Here is a 26419-nt window from a genome sequence, read left to right as displayed (position 1 = left end):
ATGTTTTAGTACTTGCATGCCGTCCCAAACTGTGGTTGTTAACGTGTTGCTCTACATGGATCCTGTGTAGCCACATGCTAAGCCTCCTTTTAATTGTGTACTACTCTCGTGCTACATGTTCTTCACCCCAATTCATGCGATGTGTTGTAACTTGTACGGCTTGTGCATCTGTTCTTCACGCCCTTTACAGAGCGGCACTCTGGCCACCGACTCAGCAGCTGGTTTGCTGCAGCTCCATAGTATTCTTCTCCAGAATCGGTTTCCATCTACGGCGCAACTTGCGTCCTACCAAAGGGCACGTTAGGTTTACACCTGAGCTGTCAAAGTGGCATCGTACTATAACTTTAATCACAGCCGGCCCTTTCCCAATCATTGGCCATGATTTCCCTTGGCCTCTAGCGACCTTTTTCTTATGCTTCGCTAATGATGGCACATGACGGCTTAACGATAAAACCTACCATACGCCTTCACCTTCATCGTCATGCTTTGCAAATTGAATGGAAATCATGGTGTGCCCTTGCTGATCATCTATGAGAATCTCCCTACAGTTTCTCGCAGGCTCGCAGCTTTTGTTTATGTTTGGAGTACGTCCGGTCGCAGCTGTTGTTTATGCTCCAAAGTACGTCTGGTGACGATGCCAGGCTCCCGTTTTGGGAGAAGGCATTGATTTCTTTGGACTGCCGCAATGGAAAAGGCTGAAGATTACGTGTAAACAAACTGCGAAGTGATCGTGTAATGATCGTTTCAAATCATCATATATGTGTATGGACGAATATGCTTTTGTAGTACGCCATGTTATTGCTAGCTCCTAGTGACCGAACCCACACCGGACCAAGAAGATCGCTTGTTCGTGACGGCGCATGCACCACAGCTTTCAGCCCCATCTACTCACTCACGAATCACAATAGCTCTTGAGAGATTACATTCAGTTCACATCATGTTTAATTAAAAGTGAATCATTGAAAATTTGTACGAGAACCGAGAATTGGGTTGGATGGTCAGTGGAGTCGTTGGTACACTGCCTATCAGGGACTAAATACTATGTTTGCTTCTTGTGCCTCTAGCCAAGGTGACATTTTCTTTCAATGGTAGACAATGTATCTCTCGATAGTGAGACGTTGTGTTGATTTCATTGATCATCAATTTCTTTTTGAAAATATGTACTAATTCGCACTCAAAGCCACATGGCCCCGATCGATGTAGCTTATGATTGGAGTTGTATTGGTGAATGATAAATTGACAATGATACAGACCATTTTTATACAAAAAAAAACTAAATAAATAATGATTGCCCTCATATTCATGTACCCGTATCCAGAATAAAATAGAGAGATGGATTGGCTTAACGCAATGCTAAGCAGGGAGGAATCATGAGGAGAGAGTGCAGCTCTCAACTACGCATGCGTATAGTGGTAGTTGTATAATGGTGGCGGCGGAAAGCATGTGTCAAAGGGCAATCAGGCCGTAGGCGCCGCTCGGTCGCTGCCCCGGCCGCCATTTCTTATGCTCTCAACTTGGCGTGCTCCGGAGTCCGGACGATTCGTTCCATGTGCCGAGGCTCGCAATGATCCGCTCGCACTCGACGCCTATATATACGGCTATACGCTCCCCATGCTTCCTGCAGCTAAGCCGCCGGCCGGGATCAGTCTGGTTAGTCGCTTCCCTCTCTCGTTGCCACCTTAGCGATCGAGCTAGCTCACGTCACATGGGTCTCGAGGTGCTCGTGGCGAGGGACCGGCTGCCGCGCTCGGCGTGCAGGTACCAGCGGCTGCGCGGCGAGCTCGGGGACGACGACGGCTTGGGCAAGTCGCCGGTGGCCGGGAATGTCAGGGCGAGGCGGCCGCTGCGGCTGCGGAGGAGGTGCTGCAAGGCGGCCGGGAGGTGGAGGGCAGCGGCCAGCGGCAAGAAGTTGCTGCGGCTGCGGCTGACGCGGCTGGTGTTCCTGGTGCCGGCGCGGAGGGTTGCCGCGCTGTTCGCGGAGCTCGTGAGGCGGCTGGCGACGATAGCGAGCGCCGTGGACGCGGCGGCGGACTGCCCCACTATCGTGTTCTCCTCGCAGTGGGGGCTCCCCGTGCTGTCCCACTCCGCCAGCACCGGCCGGAACGCCAGGCTCCGGGAGTTCTACCTCGAGAGGAGCCTCTCCGCCAGCTCCGGCGCAGGCGCTGGCTCCCTGTGCTGATCAAGAACACAAGCCGGCCGCCCGACGCCGGCCACGCCGATCGACGAATGCATGGCTGATCGCAAGCTGCAGTAGGAAGTCTCGTACCAACCACTTCCCCATGTAGTAATCATCTAAGGCTTCTGGTAGTACGCCATGCACATGGCTTAGCTAGCTTGCAAGACTGTACTGTACCCCTCCGAGTACTTTGCATACGTTTAACTAAGCCAACTTGCGATTCAGTTTTGGAGGGCAAAAAAGAAGAAGAGGAGGCCGTGCTGTACGTCAAGGCTCTTAATTTTGTTTGACATGAGCAATCGAGCATCGTTAAGTGACCGTGGTGACAAGACTCACTGCAACTCATATGAATTGGCATGGTTGATGGTCATATACACGCACCATCATGAACAAACTACTAACAAGCCAATGCCATTTCGAGGATAGGCACCAATTTCCATTTCAAGCTCTCATCTGATAGATGGCCGGTAGTCACGCCAGTGTTACTTGGACACCAACACTGGTGTCGGAATCCGACCCAATTAGAAATGGTCGATTTGGCAAAGAAAAATTGGACACGGATGTTCATATAACACTAGCCACAACATGCCTGCCTGATAATATAAGATAGAATTGATTAAGGCCGTTACTCAATATGCATGTCTGACAAAGCAGCAATCACACAATATGCATGTCTGAAGAGAAACTGCTTAACAGCATCAGGATATTAGAGAAGCAACAGTCACACGCAAAGTTGCAGAAATCATCGAAGCAGCAGCCGACCATTCCATAAGCTTCACTAAAGCTTAATTAGCATTTCTTTTCACCAATCTAATATGTTGTATGTACTTGATTGGATCTTTACAGGAGTTAGACCTTACTGGTATACGCCATTATACGACATCTATTGGTACAGAACGTGCAGTTGAATATCCTTGATGCTGATCTCTGAACTCAGCTGAGCCAGCAGGTTCAGGGCAGATGCCTTCCGAACTTTCCATGTTACCCAGAGCTCTTCTTGCATATATTGTAAATCCAGTCGCAAAGAGAACAATGACAACAACAGATACATCATTGGATACTATTTCCAGTGTTGTCATTCGATGCTTACGATACTTCAGCTCTGCCAATGTGCGTATCAGCCGTCCACCGCACAAAAGTAACGCAAAATATGAAGTTTATGGTAACTTTGCGATCAAACTAGCATCTTGATATCAACAGAATTTATTTCAAGTAGTGGCCAAGTTATCACGGTGGAAGTCTGATTCTAACCTATATATGTTGGCCAACACATCAGGTACCATTCCAACAACTGAGCCACGTATGTAAGAGAAGATCTTCTAATATAATTGCACCGTGATATGACCACGGATATATATGCTAACTTTTTATAAGGCCTGTGTGTTAGTGACGAAGTCTCTCCTACATCAGAGGAAAGAGGCTGAACTTCGTTTCGGTGATAATTTTTTTCTTCTTCTGGAATACACAGGAGAACTACGCATCTTTATATTAAACAAGAAGAAACATAACGTGTCTTATACAACGACCAAATATTGGTCAGATATTAGAAGCCCGAAAGAAACTAATACAAATACAAAATCAATTGTAAGTACTAACGCGAAGGAACGCTAGACTACCGCGCCATAGCTACTCAGATGTTGCAAGAGAATGAGGAGGTTCTTTGCTCCGGCTTGGCACCAAGTTTCAGTCTCCTCCCTAATAAAGACGGACAAGGCTGTTTGTTGAAGAGCGCCGCTTGCTGAAGACAATATCATTTTGCGAACACCAAATACGCCAGCTGATTAGGAGGAACAAGGAGTGAGTCATTTGCGATGTTGTGCAGCCACACGCCCGGGCAGTTCACTCCACCAGTTCAACTGTAAGTCTCGGTGACAGTTACAGCACAGTCCTGCCTCACCCACGGGATGGACGATCTCGACCTCGGCCACGGTCCCGCCTGCGCCGCCACATCCACAGGACACCCGCCGTGCTCACCTCCGCTGCCGTCGCAGCCATCGCCGGCGGTGGCGGCATCGACACGGCCATCCGCGCGCGCAGCGCGCTCGTCACCTCCCGCGCTCCGCTCGTCACCTCCCGCGCTCCGCCCGGGCCCCTCACGTCCCGATCCCCCGCAGCTCGGCGCCCCCGTGCATCCACGCATGTCCGGCGAACACGCCGCCCGCGGGCTAAACCAAGAAACCACACGCGCGCGTACTCCAATCAAACCGTCACTGCGTCGGGCAGAAGCGAAGGGAAGAGCGGAGACCGCACGCGTACTGACGTGCTTGCCCTGCTCGTCGCGCTCGAGCGCCGTGGACGCCGCCGCGGTTGCTTGGGCGCCAGGAGCTGCTGGGGGGACGCGAGCCATGGAGGAGAGAGAGAAGGAAAGGAAGAGATCAAGTTGGAGTTGGAGAATGCAAGCTCGGCTCGGCCTCGTTCTCCCGCAACCGCGAGGATTGCGGCAGATGGCAGGGAAAGGATGGGCTGGACCCATGGGATCTACGAGCAGGCCAAGTTGGCCCGATAAGAGGCCCATGGTGGAACGATCAGCCCAGCCCGAGGACTTGGGCCTCAGGGCCTTTGTGAATAGTTGCGATAAAAGCCTCGTCTCTTTATGAAAAAGAAAAATGGAGAGTGTGAGAACTAGATTTTTTTATATTTCGAAAATAAAAAATTATAAAAATAGACATCTATTTCAAAAAAATTACAGAACTAAGTCTATTATCACCCGTTACAAGGAAGACAGACACATGTCACTATTTCAACGGTGAGAAGCTTAAAAAAATTTGTCGCTATTCCAACATGCGATATGATTAAAAATAAAAAAATATTGCGTTGCATTTGTCTCAAAATTCAAAATACTATCGAAATAGTTAAAAAAAAATGAAAAACTTTGGTGGTGTAAAGATACTATAATCTAGCTCTTAAAAAATTCAACTCAATTTTTTTAAAAATTTATATAGAATATAAAAATATATTTTTTATTTTTTCTGAGCGTGTGTGCGCTTGTGTGGCGTGAATATGGTATGGATGAGTCACTGTTGACTGTACCCTTAAAAAAAGAAAAACGGAGAGAGGCCGGCAATGACACGATGTGTCTTGACGGATCAGCTCAGAGCAGCAGCAGCAGCAGCAGCAAGCAGAAGGTGTCAGCGGCATGAACCCAACACGTGGACGATTGCATGTGTTACGCTCCAGAGTCCAGAGGCAGGCAGCAGACACTCTGGCTTGTTGCCTCCGCCTCGCCTAGCTTGCTCGAGTGGCGCAGCAGGGCACTGTGCAGCCTGTCTGTGCAGCGTGCCAGCGTCCATGCATGTGCATAGGCACACAGCTACCCACGAGGCAGAGAAAACGTTTGTACAGTCTCATGGTCCATGAGCCACGACATGCTGTAAAAACTGGGTCAGCAATTTGATTTGACCTTTCATCTCACGTTTTCTCTTCCAATCCAAGCTCCAACGGAGATGGGAAGGGAAAGAGAAAAAAGGGAAATAAGGAAGGCGGCAGACGAAGGAAAAGATCGAATCGAAGAGCATGGAATCATGGACCATCGGTGCTGTCGTAAAAGCTGCCGTCCAGCCGCAAGAACAAGAGCCAATCCGATCCCTAGGTGATTTGCTTCCAACGTCTGCAACGCATGCTCCTTTGCTTCAACCTGCCTCTCGGCTCTCGCTGCCTTGCGTCCTCGTGTGATCCATCCTCGCTGCCGCTGCCATCTCCTAGCACTCACCACTCAGCCCTTGTTTGGTTTGTGTATAATTTTATTATGTTTATGTTAGTCACATTATAAATTTTTAGATAACTGTTTAGTTAACTGTTACAATTATGATAAACGATAATTTGTTAGTTTTCTAGCCTATACGTCATATATTTAATATTTTTACTAACTTTACTATAGTTGTAGCTAAGAATTTCTTAGATATATTTTTTATGTCAAATCACACTTGGTTAATATTAGGCACGTCAAATTTAGACGCGAACCAATTATATCTCAAATTGCCTATTATGACAGCTAAGCTCATACCCTCTGGCACATGGAGAGCTCTAAGTTCTTCTTATAATTTTTTATATGAAAAGGTACAAAGAAGAGAAGGAGAGTAAGAGAAAGAGAGAGAGAAAAAAAAGAAAAAACCTTTTATTTGGCTCCGGTGACAGCATTGCGATTTAAAGCTGTGATTTTCACTGCAGTGTACAGGTGGTTTGACGCCTGTGAACATGCATTTATTCTGCAGCTTGGGGCCTGGGCTATGGATGGCGCTACGCTGCATCATTGCCGTGTGGTACATCGGTTGGTTTGCTCGTACTGGGCATTGTTGGGCTGAAACGGACCAACAGGACACGATAGGTTGAGATGCTTCACTTGGTTGTCAACGTCAGTGTCTCGCCCGGCAACCGCTGGGTGTACAGGTGCTGTCAATTCATCCAGCCACCACCGGTCCAAAATACAGAGAACCAGCGTACAGTGGACAGGTAGTTGGCAACTGTTTGCGGCTAAAAATTTGACGGTAAAAGGAGCGAACGTAAACAATCATATATCCATAGAAAAAAAGTGTATACGAAATAACCAGTACTTTCCATATTCATCTTTGTAAATTTTCATTTTATGCGGTTCTGCTGCATCTAACAGCTTAGACACGCAAATGACATCTTCACCTGACTCCTTCATCCCAATCAATTTGAAAACATCCTATCAATTTAGATCTATAATCGATTAACGAATGTTGTCAACATTAAATATTCTTAATACACCATCAGTTCATTCCATCCATATCTAATATCCAATTAATTTTCTTCTAAAATATAGCCCATATCAATTAATCTACTTCCAAACTACAACCTAATCAATTAGTCATGATCAATTTAAAAACTCCATTTTCTCATAAATCTTTTCTCACGCATCACAAACTCTCTCATCAACTCGTCACATATGCACTTATGATGATGTTCTATTTCACCCCACTTGTCCCACGTATGAGGGGCCACGATGATCCTACGCCACCATGCGCATCCACATCCATCATATGCCGCGATCATATGTCACCGGCTATCTACTTAGTCCTTACTACATTATAAGATGAGTCATCCCTTTCGTCATTTGATTTACGGCCTACAGAATTACTCGTGTTCTTACCTATCAAATTATTCCCCTCATATTGTATCGATCCTAATTTTCATAGACACTCATGTTTATTGAAATCCTTGCCGGTTCCTATACCAAACATAATCTATGAGGAAAAAGTTGTTTACGAGGAAAAAGCTGTTATCTTTTATGTTATATTTATGAGAAAAAAGTCCAGTCAGTCAGATGGTTGAATTTTCCAGTGCGTAACCGGTAACTCTTGACCTTGCGAGTGGGACAGTTAAAAAAAGCTCAGAATTAAGAGGCACGGTGCATCGCGCACTGGTGGTCAGTAAGGCAGGCAGGCCACGCGACACGCGAGTTCCACCAAAGGAGCGGAAGCGGAACACTCGGGTGGGGTGGCGGGGATCTAGATCTCCGAGACCCTCCTCCCCCCACGCGCGCACCCGGCCTGCCTCAGTCCAAACCTAGCCTCCCCCGAGTCCACCCCGCCGTCGAGCCCCAACGCCGCCGGCCCATCCCTCCCTCGCGCTGCCGGATCCTCCACCCTCGTGCCCACCGCCGCCGAGGCGCCGCTCCTCCCGCGGTCGAGTGGGGGGGGGGGGGGGGGTGGTAGGGGTGGAGTGGAGATCCACCATGTGGCGCGGTGGGTGATCCCCTCGTTTGCGTGTAAGTAGTTCGTACATTTCCCTGGATGGAATGGATTCCCTTGCTCGTACATTTCTGTATCTGCATTCAGTTAGTTGTGAATTTGTTTGATGCGTGGTGCGCTACTAATCTAATCCGTCCGTCAATTGTTCGGTTATGTTCTTCCTCTCCAGCGTGCGAGATCAATCTAGCCAAGGTGCGGGTGCGGTTTATTTTTCCAAAGTTTTTTTGGGATTTCAACTGAACCCCGGGGTGAGCTTCAGCCTCGAGCTGGGAGTAATAATTGCGTTTGTGTGATTTGGCGAGGAATGCGGGGGTTAGACAAGCTCGTGCTTTGTTATGAGAATTTGAGCTCCGGGAGTTGGTGATCAAAATATCTAGGATTCCTGGTAATTACTATTGATGCAATGGGTGATCGTTAGCTTAAAAGAACTAGTAGTTCGATCGTAGATGCCTGGCTGCAACACTAATGTGGTCGTGCCACATTGGATTCTTGCATATATATGGACTGTTTCGTGTACGGATTGCAGTTCTCACTATTCTATTGGTGTTCTGCTGGATGAAGGGTCAGTTCAATTGGCCGCCAAACTTGGCATTCTCCAGGAACTTCATGTCTAGGTGGTGGTTTGCCAGGGCTTTCAAGATCTGAGCATAGCTCGTTCGGATTTAAAGGCAATTGCACTAATCTGTATTATGACAGCACTATCCGATTGCTGAAGATTCTCATTTCATTCATTCTTTCTTCTGTCCTGTTCTGCCCTTTGGTTTTTTGGTTTGATCGCGATTGAAAAAGTTTTCTCCTGCTGACTGCTGCTACATGAGTTTACTAATTGTACTGTGTGGTGCGGCAATGAGATCAAACTTGCTCAGACAAATATATTTTCCTGGTCCAATCCATAGTTCCATTTATTGTTTTAATCTGTTGTGAAGATGTGGTAATTTGATCTCGACACTTCATTAAATCTGTGAATAAGCAATGATTTATTAGGCTTTTACCATGCCAATGTTAGCTTTTATCTGGATTATTTAGTTTACTGCGATTGTTTTGACTTATTCAGGCTATTCTGCATGTGATATATTCCTAGAGCTAAGGAATTTGTTTTATAACATAACTAAGAAGTCTTCTTTGCTATATTTTAAATCATTTTCCATTGTTGATCTACTCATCTAAGCCTATAACTCTGCAAACACTACAGGGCTGTTGTAACTTTGTCAAGCACTAGAAGGGCAGCGGCATTTATAGAGTTGTTTCACGATGGCCTGTGATGGAGATGAGGAGCAAAGCCAGGATTACCTATTCAAAATTGTTCTGATTGGTGACTCCTCTGTTGGTAAATCAAACTTGCTAGCAAGATTTGCAAGGAATGAGTTCTATCCAAACTCTAAGTCCACTATAGGAGTGGAGTTCCAGACACAAAAGTTGGTAATTGATGGAAAGGAAATTAAAGCTCAGATATGGGATACTGCTGGACAAGAGCGCTTCAGAGCAGTTACATCAGCTTACTATCGAGGCGCTGTTGGAGCTCTTATTGTTTATGATATTAGCAGGCGTCAGACTTTTGATAGTGTCGGTCGATGGCTTAATGAACTGCACAGTAAGAAACAATATTTCACATAGTTCCTTCAGTATAGAGCACACTCTTTTCAAAGCTTCCATCACCATTCCCTAGTAGATAAATGTGGTCGTGTGTTACATGTTCCAAGTCATTTATAACGATTTTGAGTTTTTGGCATTAATATACTTCGACACCACAAACTGATTATTTGAAGGTTGTCCATGGACAGTTGCAACTCAAAACCAAAATATACTTTTGTTTTAAAGTTCAAACACTACTTGGTTTATTTTTCATGTTAGTTTTATGGTTTTTTCACATCTTTTTGTTGACTTATTTTGACTACCTACAGCTCATTCCGATATGAACGTCGTCACAATTCTGGTGGGTAACAAGACTGATCTCAGGCATGCACGTGAGGTGAGCACTGCCGAAGGACAAACCTTGGCCGAGGCTCAGGGCCTCTTCTTCATGGAAACCTCTGCTCTGGATTCGTCAAATGTTGCAGCAGCTTTTCAAACTGTAGTTAAGGAGATCTACAGCATACTAAGTCGGAAGGTATTTCAATCACAAGAGCAGAAGAGAAGCGAGCTGCAGTCATTAAGCAATGGGAAAGCTGTGGTGCTGCAGGGTGAGACCAATGAAACAAACAGTGGTGGGAGGTGGTGCTGTTCATCTTAGCCTGTAAGACATCCATCCCATTCTTTCTTTCTTAAGCTTGCACCATCTGTTCTCTTGACATGGTCTCATAACCATCAAATTCAGTTATTCACTATCTTATTTCCAAACCTGTATGTGTGATGAATATATATCTATCTATCCAGGACTGCCCTGTCAAGTGCAATATGAATGGGAGACACATCTGGGTTTGTGAAAAGTTGTTTTTTCCATGCACTTCTAAAGGTAAGCTGACGAGGCTGGTTGTATGAAAATTGTGTTTTCCATCAGAGGAAATCAATGTATAGTTTGATTGGCCCTTGGAGGTATTGGTATACATGATCGTGTAAAGAGAAAGTGCGACCAACTGACTGTTGTGTCATTCTGCATCATTCTAGTCCTAGAAACCGTGCTTTCATTCCACACCATTCTAGTCCTAGGCATCGACACCGTGCTTCACTATTCTTTGGCTTTGTCTGTCCTTGTACGGCCATTCTCGGTTTTTAGGTATTTGTCACGAAATACACTTCAATCGGGCTGCACCTTCTATGCATAGTGATGTGATCAATCTACTTAAAGATGGCACCTGAAAATACGCTTGTAGATTTAAGACCCGTGCATCTTGTAAAACGATTCAACAGTTATATAAAAAGCATGGCACTAATTCGCAAGGGATTCTGTTTCCAAACTTCTGCTGTCAATAGAGCAATACCAACTCAATGGTAAATCGGTTAAAAACCCCCCTCCAAAAGTAGACAGCATCAACACAGGTGATCATCATGTGCAGGAACAGTATCATTTGTAGTTACTCAATGATGAGGACGTTATAAGATATCATAATCTGTAGGAGCAGTATCATCATCTCCAAATGATTGGAGCGCAATACTCAATAGCAAAGTGAGAGCAAGTAGGAACAATAAAAGCTGATTTCAAGAGTAACGTTTCAAAGTTCAAACCGATAGGACGAAGCACTTACACTAAGTACAGTGCCACTGGAATGTACACTGCATGCCGCTCCAGTCCCATCTCATGAGCAGAAAAACAGTGGGACTGAACACAGATGCCTTGCACTAACCAGTGGTTTGGAAGGCACTCCCAGCCGTTCAAACTTCAGACTACGCATATTTACATTAAGAGATAGAATCTAATATTACACAACGATTTTTAGAATGTCGTAGCCCGAAGTTGGAGAACCTAATAGGAGATTAGACGGTATAAACAACGAAAACTAAAGAAACTGTAACGTTGATGCATAGCACCAGCGCCGCACCATCAATCAATGTCCTCTCAGATCATCGCAACTAAGGAGTCTAAGGAGATACGACGGTTGTTGAAGACTACATCGCTACGAGAGAGCCAAATCCTTTAGCTGATCAAGAGGGTTAGGGAGTCCAATTCTTTTCGAAACTCTTTGGACACTAGAGAAGCCATAGCTTCTTGCCAGATTCCCTCCAGAATTTCCTGTTGTTAAAGATTTCTTCTGGCCATTGAAAGCCCGGCTATTCGCTGCACAACGAACTGTCAAGCACCAACGCGTATTGTTCTGCACTGTCCTATATATTTCAGCGCCCGATTCGCATATGCCCCATCTTTCAGCTTGAAAACCAATCTATGCACTTGGACGCCAATACATTGTCTCGCCAAGACGCCAATATATGTTGTGCAGAATTGGCGTGTCAGCGTAGAGTAGTATTGCCTAGAGGCACCATCGCCGTGGCAGAGGAGGACAGGACAGCCCAACAAGTAAGAACTCTTGCAGCAGACCGCAGGCGAGGAGAGGCCGAACGCATGGCATGACGCTCGCCCATTCGTTCACCATCTGCCCTCCGTGCAGACATTGCAAGTCAGGAGAAAGGTACGAACAAGAAGAAAAAGCTAGCACACCACGGCGCGGCAATGGCTGGAAGCACGAATAAGGATTTTATAGTCCACGCAAGTAGGGTTGTCAGTATCCTGCCCGTCCGAAGCTGTACCAAGATGTGAGTCAGATGTTTAAAAAAAACAAATACACATAATAACATATACTAATACGCGGGACCCACAGTACATGTACTAGTCAAATACAAAATAAAGAGACAGGCTCTCTCTCGTCTCACTCATTTTTCACACTGTCTTGCTCCTCCATCTCACCTCCTTCGACAATCTCATTGTCCTTTTCATGGTGCTGGGTGAGCTGGTACAGAGCCATGCAAGAGTAGGCGTGATGGGGCTGAGGTACACCGTGCGCAGCTGCGGAGGTCGGGAGGTTGCCCTCGGCCATGCACGACGGCGGAGACCGGGAGGTCTCACCCTCGATCACAAGCTTGGACACAATTCTGTACTTGAACACAAGCTTGGACATGTTCAATAACACGATTCTGTACCTCAAAAATAGCTCTCTCCAACCGCAAATGATTCAAAATTCAAAAGATTATATAATTTGTATGATAAAAGTACATCGCATGTCATTATATCATAGATTGGATAGTACTTGTGGAGCAAAAAGGTCAATAAAAACATGAGTGGCAGGACTTGTCATGGATGTAGTTCAAAATACAAAAGTGGACTACCTAGTACCTTAATCTGGTTTAGACATGTGGAAGCATCAGGTCCACATCTTCTATCTCTTCGATCCCTGTGTTAGGACATGACTGCGATTCAAAATTCAAAAATGCATTGAATGTCCTGGCAAGAATTTTCCTGCTCTGGTGGTCTCCACCTACTCCCGCACCTGCTCACCTCCTTTATGTTCTATCGTATCTACCATGATACAGTTAAAGAAAAAAATACAATACAACTAAAATACATAGCCCCTAGGAGGGCGATCTGAATTTGATCCCCAGCGCTCCCACCCAGAGGCGTCACTTAGCTACTTTGTGGTTAGGAGGTGTGGGCCTCTTTTGTGAAAAAAATACAACCGAAATACAAAGGACATGACTTAGCTGGAACTAATCTCAATACGGCTTGGATGGACAGGATACTGATAGAAACATGAGTTGCTAGAAACATAATTGATTTTTTGCTGGAAGCACGCCATCATGGAGATATCGGGGAACATGAACATGCAACACGGTCTATAGTATCTGAGTAATGCAACGGTTGGTTTTTGGGTTGCATGGACAAAAGATGGATGCTTCGGGCATCGATCAAAGAATAGTTCTCACATCGGCAGACCAAATAACGACCGTGGATGGTCGGTAAATTAAATAACGGCCACCCTGGGTTCGGTTGGGGAACCAAAGGGACCACGCAGCGAACGGTCGGGACGACTTTCTCTATATTCATATATGTATATCCATCGAATAGCGACTTATATCTATAAACATATCCGCTAGTAATAAATAAGAAATAAGCTATTTACCGATCACCCCGGATGATAAATTAAATACCGACCACCCCTTGGTTCTCTCATGCCCGTGCGATCGGATTTGTGCGTCCAGGATTGGCGTGGGTAACTACAAAGGGGTATCCCGTATCCTCCGCTTCGTCACTCGACTAACGGTACGTCGTCCTGTTCGACGATTCGCTGTGCTCCGGCGAGCCGGCGGCACTGGAGGACGGGAGGCGCGAGGACGCAGGGACTTCTTGGTGGCATCCGTTCTTGTGAGCCAATCAGCCCAAGGAGGCAGTGGCCGCAGCGACAAACATCCCCTCTGACGGCAGAGCAGAGCTTCAGAAGCAGCGTGGGACAATCCATGCGGTTGTTGGACAAACCGAGTGACCTGATCGCTGTCTGCTGGGAGAGAGCACGCTCGTCCTAAGGATCTTGCTGGCCTCTTCTTCGCAAGGAGCTTAGGAAATCATGACAGTGATGATCATATGATGTTGAGCTGGACAAAAGATGTCGAGCGGATCAGATGTCAGATGCATCTGTGTTAGGTGTGTCCGCGTGTTCGTACTTCGTGTACAAAGCAATGTTGTTCCCAGGGAGACCTGTGGATCTTGTGAATTGCCTTAACCTGCACGATCCTACAGTTCGTGAAAATCATGTACTGACTAAATCGCTGTAGTATTGCAAGGGATGCTGTTTACAAACTTCTACTGTCAGTAGAGTAATATCAACTAAGATAGGTCAGTTCCAAAAAAATAAAAATCAAAAGGTAGACAACATCATCGCAGGTGATCATCATATGCGGGAACAGTATCATTTGTTACCCAATGATGAGGACATTATAAGCTGTCATCGTCTGTAGAAGCAGTATCATCATCTGATCATCTCCAAATGATTGGAACGCAATAGCAGAGTGAAAGCAAGTAGGAACCATGAAAGCTGACTCAAAAGAGTGCCCGTTTCAAAGTTCAAACCGGAAGCACGAAGCACTAATCATCACTAAGTACAGTGCCATTCAGTCTGTATCTCTCTGCATTCTCTCTTCCGATTCAGTAGATGATGGACTATTAAATAGTACCGACAGGTGCTTAAGACATTAAACACTTTGTGTTGAAATAAGTGGGCACAATATTTGAACCATTATGAGTAGTGCCGTGCTCCGCGAAAATGTGGTTCCCAACAAGTAATTTTTTCTGGTAGCGTTACAAGTTATCTGCCACGCTTTCATGAACTTCTTTTTGGGCAAATGTTGGACACATGCAAATATCATTCACGATTCATATCTGTTACTTGACATTGTCAGACCAAATACTATAAGAATGAAATGGGATCATCACCAGGATAAAATCGAACAACGAATATGGTTTTAAAAATCCCTTTTCGCACGCTCGTACTAAATTATGAGCTAGGAAAATACTCGGGGGAATAATGATTGAGCCCAACAGGTCAGACACACATCCAGCGAATAAAATCTGGCAAAGAAGATCAAGATTTGTACACCAACTACCAAGCTGCTCTCTCCTAACCCATCCTGCAAGAGAGAACAATTCCACGAGAGGATCACGAGAGAACTATTCCATGAGAGGAGCATGCACTTACGGACTTTGTGATCATTAGATTATTATAAGCACAATTCTTTCTTTCACAACTGGTTCGTAATACCGCAAGTCATTGTCTAGACGACCACTTTTAAATGGCCAATCACCCTTCGGTCCATTACTGCCAGTGTTCTATTAATTTACAACAAAACTGTGATGCATCGAATGCAGGTATCGCTCTTTAAGATCTTGAGGTAAGAAATATGAAAAAAAAGACAAAATAAGAAACACGGTAGCAATCTCTGAAATTTATTATCTCCATCTGAAGGAGCCAGTCGTTTCAAAACGGACCATGCCATAAAAAAGCAAGGACCGTTGGATCAAACGAGTTCCAAACCTTATTGTTTCCGATGCATATAAGCACGGTGCTTCACTCACACCATATTCCAAGACATTTTTTGCGCAGCACAGGATACATATGTAGTGCGTGGCCTGGCGGTTTCATCATGCGAGCACCGTGGTCTCGACGGCGGCGGGCCGGAGAACCGCCTCGACGTGCTCGCCGGCAGTGGCCTCCCAGAGCTCCGGCAGGGCCTCCTTGAGGTTGTGGATGCTCTCCAGCGCCACGTCCGCTCCTGGCACCGGCGTCGAGCTCCCTACCTGCACCGTCCCATGTCGATTAGCCTTCGATAGGTGAAAGATGCATCCGCTGTGAATTGCAGCGGTCACGCTCAAAACACACGCGGTGAAAAACGCTTACAATGACAGTGTGGAGACCCGCCGCCTTCCCTGCGGCGATGTTGCGCGCACTGTCGTCGAAGAACACCTGCCATGGATGCATGCAGAAAGAGTTCTTTCATGATGGCTCCAAATTCGCAACAGAGACGTGACTGAAATCACTGTGATTTCGTTGCTCGATCAATTACCGTTCTACTAGGGTCGAGTTTTGCGATCTCTATGACAGCTTCCATGGATTCCAAAGACGGTTTGCACAGGATCCTGTTTTGGTCATGGACATCCTGTTTTGTCGGCGGGTTCAGGGTCTCGAAGCAGATGATCCCTTCGAAGCAGTCCTCCAGCCCGAGCTTCTCCAGGACTCTTGATGCATGAGCTTTGTCAGAGTTGGTGAAAATCTGCAGACAGGAGCAGCAGTTTCAGACTGTAATACAAATGCAGTGCAGGTAGTAATTGTCCTCGCTGATGATAAAACACGTGGAAGGCAAATGGGCGGCATCAAGAACTCACTATCTTCCTCTGTGGCAGGGAAAGCAGCAGCTGCCTCAGGACAGGGTCCGGTTTCAGCTTCTCATACGGCAACGTTCCATGGACGCAAGCGTGGAAGTCGTCGTAGTCGAAACCATAGCCCAAAAGCTACCACATGAGAACGGGAATTGAAAAGCAGAAATGATGTGAAAATTATGTAATACAAGGTTGAACAAGAAGAGTGGCAATCAGACTATCAGTACTTCAGTAGTGGCGAGCCATATATACCTTCAGGCCTGCCATTGTAGTTCCATACTCCTTGTACAAGTCTAGGCACATCTTGGGAACCTGGCTCTCTTCAATGTGCAGCTTGCTCAGCATGTAATCTGCAATTTGGTAGTTCCAAATGTTTAATAATATATATTTTTTTTCTCGACAAGAATTGTGGACAAAGATAAATGTTATTTACCTTGTATGTTCTTACGGCATGCTAAGTTGATTCCTAAGCTCAGTGGGTAGAGAGTGTCATCCATGTCTGCATATGTGATGGAAATAGTTAAAGAAGAATGAAAAAAAATGTATTAAGTAGGTTACATGCTTTCTTGAAATGCAGGGGAGAATCTGTCAGGTACTCACCAAAAAGCAAGCAATCAAATTTGGCTCCAGAAGTGGATGATTCCATCTTCACAGATTCGTGCCTGCAACAAAACAATTGTAAATACGGCAACTTTAAATTGTGGTAACATGCTTATAATCTCCTCTTGCTCAATATAATCGTGCGTGTTTTCTTTTGTGTGTGTGTTTGAGCACAGTGCTTGAGATGATAATAGATATGTGATACTAGTTGCATCGATTAGACTGACTTGCTGGGTAGGCGACCTGTATTGAAATTAATAGATTCTAATGATTAAAGTGCAGAACATGCGACAACTTCTCGGTCTTCAGGAATTTAGACAGGCTAGTTTGTTCATTGAAAATACTGAAGCTCGTAACATGAAAAATTAGGAAAATAAACCCGAGTTTTACAGAAAAAATGTCAGATTTGGCAACTGTAAATGAAGAATTTGACCAAGAAGCACAAAAAGATCAACCCAAAATTGTAGCGAGTCCAGAGAGCACTATTTATCTGAAAAAAAAAACAGTGAAAATTACATCGGAAACAAACTAGACCGAACAGTTTGTGCATACTGAAGATCAACAACAATTTGAGGAAAGCAATTAAGTTGTTGAATCTTGTTTTTTAACCAAAAAAAGGAAGAAATGGAAACATGAAACACTGAAACAACGACAGAGCAACTATGAAAACAATGCAGATACCTAGATGCTAAACGGAAGCACTGCCCTGCAGGTTGATGCCATTGCGACTACACTGCCCTATTTATACACGGATCATTCGTGAAGGGGCAGCTGCTGGCTTTGTTTGTTGGAAGATGACACACGGTAGCGACATCAGTGGGGGTCTGAGGGAGGCATATCTCCTCCACCACATAACCTTAAACTACTCCATGGATTCCTGCTTTACTAGTACCTTCTTTCATCTTCTTTACTTGTCATTTTCCATCAAGAAAATCAAAGTGCCGTCCTACGCGAGGACTCGTTGCTGTTAGTGGAGTGAGCGCTGGAGTGGCTTACAGGTTAACAGCGTTGGAACTCCGCCACAAGATTGCAGGATTTTTCAGGTTGAAATGTTGGATGACTTAGAGGACGATTGACATGAGTGATGTGGCCTTGCCGTTACAAGGGGTGGTGGTCGGCATAATTCGTGGTGATTGTTGATTGGATCACTCGAGCTAGACTGTGCTGAAAAAGATGGGTGTGGCTGTGTTTTTCTGGAGGATGTGTGTGCACAAAGTAGTTAAAGTGTGTTATTCATGCTTTGAGATGCCGTGGCGACTTTGTTCAAGCTCATTATCATCATTAACTCTCTCTTTTTTTTGTGAATGTGCTCTTTTATGTTTACAACGGAACGAAAAAATAAATCTTACTGACTTTGTTTACAATGCAGCCGTTATGAAAAAACTAATCATCTGTTTTTAAATTACTCACATCTACTATTATAACATAATTAACTCGAAGTGTTCATGCCTTGCAATGTTTCATACGCTTTTCACCTAAACATGAATTTAGTTCTCTCTCAACTATGTGGTAGAGTCCGGAGACAAACGAAAAAAGAAAATATTATACCATGGATAACCCCACACATATTGCTCCCTCCGTTTCACTATTTTTGTCTATGGTTTTAAAATATTTGTCCATTAAGAAAACAAGAGTACAGTTGTTGTAATATTTCTACTCTCTACTCCTAATTAAATACTAAAAGAGAGAAAAGTGGTTGTATCATGCCATTTAATAGGGGTTTGGATGGTCATTTTTTATTATCTTTTTGTTGGGTCTAATCCTTCTTGTTTAGTGTGTATGGTGTACTATGTAGAAACATAATGAAACGGAAGGAGTAACAAATATCGTGAATGTGAGGGGAAAAGAAAAATAAATTTGCGTAAGACTCTGATTGAGTAGAGAAATATATTAAAGTTAATACGTTAATAGGTATTTCAAAAAATTTATTATCTATGTATTTTCTAAAATTTTAGCTATGCAGGCGTACATGTTGATGGACTAGTTAAACTAAAAAAAGTTAGTACTGCAAGCCTCCTTTCGAACTTTACGTGCCTAATATATCCTGAAATAAATTAAACTCTTCTACTACACAATACATCGTTCCTCACTTCCTCTGCCTTAGTTTCTTCTTCAGTACCATGGGTAGGCATCCTAACCGAAGTGGAGTTGAGCTACCTGGCCACTGACGAGTGACGATGGCTTTAGTTAGGCCTTTGCCTGTGTGGGTTAGGGTCTTTTTGTTTGTATTTTTACTTTTGTTTTTTAAAAAATTGTGTTTTTAGTTTTTTTGAAAAACAGCTTTTAAAAATAAGTTGTTAGTTTCTATAACAATTTTTAGCCTCTCGGCACATAACTTTTCAGAAAAATATCTCTCAACGAACTTCTTAGTTTTAGTTTATTTTTCTCATAAATATACTTCTGCCTTTTTCAGAAACCACTTCTTCAGAACTCTGTTTATTCTAGCTTCTAGCTTCTGACAGCAGTAGAAGCAGAACCAAAAGCAGAAAACAAACATGGCATGAGTCCACATTCCAACTAGCCAGCACAAAGAGAGCATGTCTTTTCGCTAAACATGGGGGAACATCAGCTTCATACCCTGGGGCTTGCTGCTTTGGATCGGGGCTAGTGTTACTTCCCCATTAGCACTGCTATCACTATGTCTTAAGGTCTGTTTGTTTGAGCTTCTGTTTTTAAGCTTTTCTGAAAAGCTGTACTTTTGGCTTATCGGAAAAACTGTTTTTGGAAATAGGTTGTTGACTTCTACAACAAATATTTGGCTTCTCAGCACATATCTTCTCAGAAAAGCGTATCTCAGCGAGCTTCTCAGTTTTAGTTTATTTTCCTCAGAAGCAAGCTTCTGGCTTCTCCAGAACCCCGTTTGTTCTGACTTTTGGCTTCTGGCTTCTGCCAGTAGCAGAAGCAGAACAAAAAGCAGGAAACAAACAGGGCCTTAGGATTGGTTTGTTTAGATTTCTACTTTTGATTTTTCTGAAAAGCTATATTTTTTTTTTTGAAAAATTGATTTTGAATTTTAGCCGTTAGTTTTTACAATAAATTCGCAATTTCTCAACACACCACTTCTCCAGAAAAAACTACTCTTAACTAGTTTCTCAGCTTCTAGTTTATCTCTAAAACCACTTTTCAATAATCTTGTTTGTTTGAGTTTCTAGCTTTTGACAGCAGAAAGGACAAAAATAGAAGCTCAAACAAATAGACTCTTAGTGCGTGTCTGAGCCATTGCATCAAGGATTTCGATTTTGTTTTACAATTTATTTTGTTCACCGGCGAAAAGACCGAAATTCAAGAGATTTCGCTAAAATTTCGGTATTTTTTCGTCCTTTGCTCTGTAGGTCCTGCATATCAGTGAAAGAAAAATATGAAATTATATATTTTATCCCTTCCGAAATTCTCAAAATTAAAAAAAATTCATCGAAATTTAAATCCCTAGCTGCACCAACCCACTACTCTCTGGCTCTCTGCCATTAGGAGGAGGAATCAAGAACGCCATGCAAGCACAGTGTTGTAACCAAGATTTATAAATTCGTTTGGATCTCGAAAATCGGTCCCCGATGGTAACCAGAAATGTGTGGTTAACGCAAAAACTGGTTAAAATTTGGTGAGAATTTGGACAAATCCACTTGATAAAATTTACAATTTGAGGCAAATTCAGATCGAATCGACCGAACGGTAATCGGTCGAATTCCACCGATAACTGGCCAAATTGACCAATTTATTGATGTTTTTTTCCGTATTTCCTGAATTGACCATATTCACGGTAACCGGTCGAATTTTTGATTTACTGAGCGTATTTCTCGATAACGGATGAAGTTCAACCAAAAAAAAAAAATGATTCAACCTTATAAAATTAATAACTAATTCATCTGAGCTTCAAATCAAATGAAGCAATTTTTTTTTCTTGTAACATGCTCTACATGTTAGAAGTAATTATATTCATAAAAAAGTTGAATATTTTCTTTGAGAAAATGTATTTGCTAAACCTAGTTAAATGTATAGTTAACTCTTTGCTAATCCAAAAATCATGAAACTAATTTTGTTAGTATTATTACATGATCTTATGTCTTCTAAAAATATATGAACTCATGAAATAGTTATTGTAATATGCAAGATTGTGTAAATATGTTACAAATAGATTAATTCATAACTAACCTATCACACCTCAAAAATTAGTGAAACCATTTTTATTAGTTTACTTATACTATGCTTTATATATGAAAAATAATGGTATACATGAAAAAGTTAATTATAATGTTGTTTCTTAATATGTTAACTTTCTGTTTGTGAACTTTGTAAAAATCATGAAGAAATTAATAAAACTCTAGATAAAGTGAAATTTTTTAAATATCCTCTTAAGATAAGCGCTACATAAAAAATATGTGTGGGTATGTTAAGCTTTCCTTTAACATAAGTTAATAAATGAGCTACACCCTTCAACTTTTTTTTCTTTCTTTCAAACTTACTCCCTATAGAATATGATGCAAATGATATTATTTTTAAATTTTTTTCACATAAGGTCTTATAATTATTTCTAGTTTTTTTTTCAGGATTTTTTTATTTATTTTTGAATTTTTAATTCAAATTCGTAAACCAGTCATATTATGAAATCGATGGGAACATTAAGTTCGGTAATCACGCTTATCGACTGGTAATGGACGAATTTTCAAACCTGGTTGCAACAAGCAGCTGAACTGATTTTTTCGCTCTTTTCAGTTTCAAGTTGCTGTCCATTTGGTCAGCTGACAGGCCATGTGATAGGAAGTGTAAAGTGTGCGTGGATACGGTCCGCATGCAGGGATGGTCCGGTGGAGTCATATAGTCACATCTTCGTGATTTAAGGTTATTTGTTTTAGTTTATAGATTATTATTATAATCTATAAATTAAAATAATTTATAAGTTAAAATAAATATGTTAAATTGTAAAAGCTAATTGTATAATTTAGTTTTTAAATTGTAATAATTCAGTAATCTGTCTTTTACACGCTAGATTGTAAAAAGTTTGATATTAAAACTGTATCCTATAATTTATAGGATTCAGTGAAAAATAGATTGCTGGATTGTTACGATCTAAAAGTTAAATTATATTGTACAATTTTTACAATTTAATTTTCTATAATTCATAATCTACAGCTAAAACAAATATCACTTACCAAATCTCTAACAAAATTTGATTCGATGGAAGAAAGGTTCGTCGACCAAATCTCTAAGGAGATTTGATTCGATGAAAGAAAGGTTCGTGGAGTAGCACGTGACAGTGGCATCGACTGCACCCTAGCTAAGACTTGTGCCTGATTTCATATGTTTGGTATCACAGAATACGTAATTTAATCATCTACAAAGATGACAATGAATATGTATATAAAAATAATAAAATGCATACAAAATTTAAGGGTACTTTTAGATTGTAACTATATTTGCCTCGTTTAAGTTTAGTCAACCTCAATTTTATTAGACAATGTTTGGTTGGTGCCATCATTCTAGATTGCTTAATTTTTTAGCTTTCTGATCCACTTGTCATAGATACAATATTTTATTAAAGTTTATCTAAAATTAGTTAGTCAATTTTCTTACAATAAAAATATAACAAGACTAATCTTAAACATAATATATGGCAAAATTAGTCAGGAACCAATCAAGACTTAAGATTGTGCGCCTGCGAGTTGGGTCATTAATAAAGAAAAATTCTTCAGCTTTAATCCGTCAGAAATTTGCACAGATGTGGCTGTAGTTTAGTGGTGAGAATTCCACGTTGTGGCCGTGGAGACCTGGGCTCGAATCCCAGCAGCCACACTCTCAACATCATTTTTTTTCATTAGCTTTTTGGCGATGAGCTACTGGGCTATTGAGCCCGGTTGAACATCTGTTGTTCTGGCCCAAGTAACAGCGGGCTACGGAAGGGCCGTGTAATTTGCAGTCGGGCGTTCACGTATGGCCCATCTCTGCAAATTAATTAATTTATTTTTCTTTGAACCTCCCTTGTTTTTCATGTTTTAAGATGAAGGAATATGATTATAATACTTGGTGATGTATTTTATAAGGGGGTTGCTAAACTTCAAAAGCCTGAAATCGGAGCTTTTTTCAATCGATAGGTCTTAGCCACCGGATACGGATCTGACGAATGATATATTGTTTTCAACCTCCGATCAAATTACATGACTGTTTGTCTTCCTTCCTTACTGTTGTTGTTCCTATCGCGCTGACCCATCTCAAGTGACGAGGACGTCGCTAGATCTGCTCTTGAAGTCCCTGTCACGCTAACTTGGCACGCCGTGACGCCCCCACCCCACCCTAGCCCATCGGTAATCCTCCGTCTCCCACAGCCGGCGGTGTGCCCACTGCCTCACCACCCCGCCCACAACCCTCCTGGCTTGCCTACCTCTCTCATAGTTTCTTTTAAGCTCAAATCCGTAAAATCCTTCCAAACCCGAACTATAAAAGTCCATCTTCCCTGACTCGTCCAACGTCACTGAAATCTCGCACGATTTTAGACATACGAAGAATAGGAAGCTTGATTCTATAAGGTTTGCGTTACCTTTCTATCACCCTTCCTGTTTTTCATGTGGAGTTATGTGAGCCACTGTACCGGTCCACTTGCAGTTGCAGCACGACGACGCGGTTTGGGCAGCTGCCGTGCCATGCTCTGTTTCGTTGTAAAGTGCTGGCACCATGCTAAGTACAGAGCCAAATTTGAGAGGGCCCGCAAAGAAAAATTCAGGATGTTGGCAATGGCACCCTCTGTTCATGAGCAGGTGCGTCCCACCGACGATTAAATTCCTGCGTGTTTCGTCCACTTCTCGTGCGTGTTTGTGTTTCAGATCACCGGTTCACCACGGCATGGGCGCATGGCGGTTGGGACAGGTTACAGGGCAGAGCGGCAACTCGTACCGTGATGGACAGCGCGCCGCAGGCGCTCCAAGCGCATCGCCATTCGCCAGGCACAACGACCGCTCGAATCGAGCACCGGCTTTTCGGTGCCGCGCGCTCTCTTACTCAAGATGCATGCGGTCCTAATCGGAACTCGCCTTCGTTTACTCTACTCATGCAGGCTCTACCTAATCTGCATTAAGTTAGGACCTACTATTTACTAGAACTTCAGCTCGAGCTAATCATCATTAGTTTGGAGCTTTGAACAGATTAAAAGTCTTTGCTTGAATCATGTTAATTTTATTTTAAATTAAAAATAATTATTTAAACTATTATTTTATTCTGTAAACTCTTAAACCAGTATGGATATTAGAACTGAAGCTGAGCCAAGCAGCATCTTAATGACGATCGCTGTGTTCGATTGATCAGCGCGGCGCGCTAGAGAGTAGTAGAGACTAGACTGTTGTTCGACAGTGGAACATCCTTAGCTTCGACCTGTCCTGAGGCAACGCATCTGTCAGCGTAATCTAATCCACCCCCTCCTTTGTTTTATCGCAAGAGATTCTGGGTTGCTACTGGGCGCTAGCATGATCCAAAAAGGCAGTGTGCACGGCAGGCAGGTCACTTGTTCATACTCTATTTGAAGACCCAGCTGATTACAGTATTTTTCTACGCAACGTCACAGGCAGCACTGGCGACCTCCATGACCATGTGCTCCCGGCCGGCCCATGGGCGCTCTGCGTGCTTGTTCGACGGATGCATCTGCTCTGCTCGATGGATGGTGGTGGTGCATGCGCCGTACCTACTCCGGCGTGCCGTGAGTGTACCATTCGCCGTCGTGCTCCGTGGCCTTCTTGTACTGTTTCAGTTGAGCGGAAACTGAGAACCAGGCACTAGGTCTCCGAGATTACACTCTGCTTGACAGCCAGTACCTGACCAGCTCTCTGTGGCTGGTAAGTAGACTGTATACCAATCTGCATGGCACGGATCGATGCAGGGAATAGCACTAGATTACGAGTATGTGTCCATATTGTGCTGTAATGTGTGATGGACCGTTAGAGAATAAACCCACAGTGTAAAGTAGACGATAGATCTTACCTAATACTACTACCACCTAACATGCATCAATCTGCTAAAAGAAAAGAGCAGATGCATGTCGCCATGTCCTGGTGTCCTCATCGATACAACACAACAGGTGTCATTTGGGGTATTGTTTGTCTCCACGAAAACAATTCGACTCAACAGATACGTGCAATCTTAAAATAAAATAGATTTAGTTATTCGTATATATTATTTTAACCTGACGGATACAAGTTTATACATTCGCTCATATAGATAAACTCACTTATCAATATCACAAAACTATTCTAATACGAGCAACCAATCAGGGTGTGATTGGTTGCCTGCATGTGCTATTATCCGTATGTACTGTATACGTAGGCTGGGCGAAATCATGTTTGTTAAAAAAGATAGTATTTGATTGGTTGTATCTGTCTGGACATGTTAAACTGAGTTTCTATTTGGGTGACTGAATATGAGGCCGTATAAACGGATATAAGAGCTAAGATTCTGATTAGGTGCTCATATAAAGGTGATTTTGTGACACCGACAAATGGACCCGTTTGTTTGAGTGGATACAGCAGCCTGCATCTACTGAGCCAAGCTGTGGAGCATCTCTCTCGGACTAGACTGCGAACATATATTTGCATCCACCGAATCAGACTAGAACAATACATGCGAGTAATCAATCCCGTTTCTCTTTGAAATTATATGCATCCGCCGAGCAGGATCTATTCATCCGGGCAATCAATCACCTCCTCCTGGTCTCAAATCTTACATCCTCTAGTACAACTTTAGATTCAATCAATTAAACAGAAACTCAACGCAGACGGTGATAAAAAACAATATTTTTTATTCTTAACAAATATAACTCCGTTCAAACTATTTACTCTCAACCCTATACACGCAAAACCTATACAGACAACAAATCGCCCCCACTGAACATGCGTCGGCTCGCTTTGTACCGCTAAATTTGTAGTACAAAAGGGCAGTGGCCATGGTCAACGTGTTCTCCCAAAAGCAGGAGCATTCTCCGCTGTGGACGGAGGACGGCAAAAGGAGCCTCTTCTTTACCACCGCCGATGGAATACCATCCCACATCCTCCCATTATCGATGTGTCGGCGGGGGCGGGCGGCCAATTTATTCCGCACGTCTCTTTCTAGCGTGTTCTCCAGTCTCCACCTCCTCTTGCAAAGCACTTTGCTTTTTTCCTTTTCTTTCTCTCTTTTTTGCCAACTATTGCGGAGCACTCTGGAGTCTGGCCACCATGGCCATGCCCATGCACTTCCGTGCAGCATGCGGCCTTGTGCTTCGGCTCTGTGTTGTGCGGCACTGTGGCTCCGGCTCCCATTCCCGTTCGTTTGCTTGGCGGAAGCTTCTGATCAGTGGGTCGAGCATGAATCCAGTTGCTAGGGAATAATTAAAAGAGAAATATATTTAATTATCTACATACATTATTATATTTTGATTTAGTTAATGTAAATACACGCTCACAATCTAGCTTAGGAGAGAAACTCAATTCCATAGTTTATCTGACGGATACAGGCTTCTGCATAGAGACATATCCTCCTGTTATAATCACAGAATCATTTTTATACGAACAATTAATCATAATCTCAACTATTACACTCATGTACGTAGTCTCAAATTTGATCAACCAAATAGAACTTAGTTCAGCCTATCCAAACCGATATAGCCAAATAAATATTTTTTTTCAA

The 26419-nt window shown here is 43.2% G+C and overlaps 2 protein-coding genes and 1 non-coding gene across 5 annotated transcripts; 2 read left to right on the top strand and 1 right to left on the bottom strand.

Annotated features, from left to right (window-relative positions):
- Positions 1-7552: 7552 nt before the first annotated feature.
- LOC133893440 (ras-related protein RABA5a-like) lies at positions 7553-10521 on the top strand. 2 transcript variants are annotated; one of them, XM_062334455.1, is made up of 4 exons: positions 7553-7904; positions 9080-9478; positions 9789-10120; positions 10261-10521. In XM_062334455.1, exons 2-3 carry the CDS (start codon positions 9139-9141, stop codon positions 10115-10117), a joined length of 669 nt encoding a protein of 222 aa, XP_062190439.1. In that variant the 5' UTR covers positions 7553-7904; positions 9080-9138; the 3' UTR covers positions 10118-10120; positions 10261-10521. The 2 variants fall into 2 exon arrangements, with proteins under 2 accessions (XP_062190439.1, XP_062190440.1); XM_062334456.1 differs by lacking the exon at positions 7553-7904 and adding an exon at positions 7927-8555.
- Positions 10522-15219: 4698 nt separating this feature from the next.
- On the bottom strand, positions 15220-17609 carry LOC133892498 (uncharacterized protein C24B11.05-like). Of its 2 annotated transcripts, XM_062333318.1 has the most exons (9): positions 17462-17519; positions 17236-17270; positions 16781-16842; positions 16614-16679; positions 16433-16530; positions 16187-16312; positions 15868-16074; positions 15702-15767; positions 15220-15601 (listed from the first exon to the last, which is right to left on the bottom strand). In XM_062333318.1, the coding sequence occupies exons 3-9, from the start codon at positions 16824-16826 to the stop codon at positions 15446-15448; spliced, it is 765 nt and encodes a 254-aa protein (XP_062189302.1). In that variant the 5' UTR covers positions 16827-16842; positions 17236-17270; positions 17462-17519; the 3' UTR covers positions 15220-15445. The 2 variants fall into 2 exon arrangements, with proteins under 2 accessions (XP_062189302.1, XP_062189301.1); XM_062333317.1 differs by lacking the exon at positions 17236-17270 and having other exon boundaries at positions 17462-17609.
- A 4886-nt stretch (positions 17610-22495) lies between these two features.
- On the top strand, positions 22496-22567 carry TRNAH-GUG (transfer RNA histidin (anticodon GUG)). The gene has a single exon. It is a non-coding gene; the product is annotated as a tRNA-His (tRNA).
- The last annotated feature ends 3852 nt before the right edge of the window (positions 22568-26419 follow it).

The sequence above is a fragment of the Phragmites australis genome, chromosome 15 (genome assembly GCF_958298935.1).
Source record: "Phragmites australis chromosome 15, lpPhrAust1.1, whole genome shotgun sequence".
NCBI lineage: Eukaryota > Viridiplantae > Streptophyta > Magnoliopsida > Poales > Poaceae > Phragmites > Phragmites australis.
Note: the sequence above shows the minus strand (reverse complement) of the source record. Positions and strands in the feature narration are given on the sequence as shown.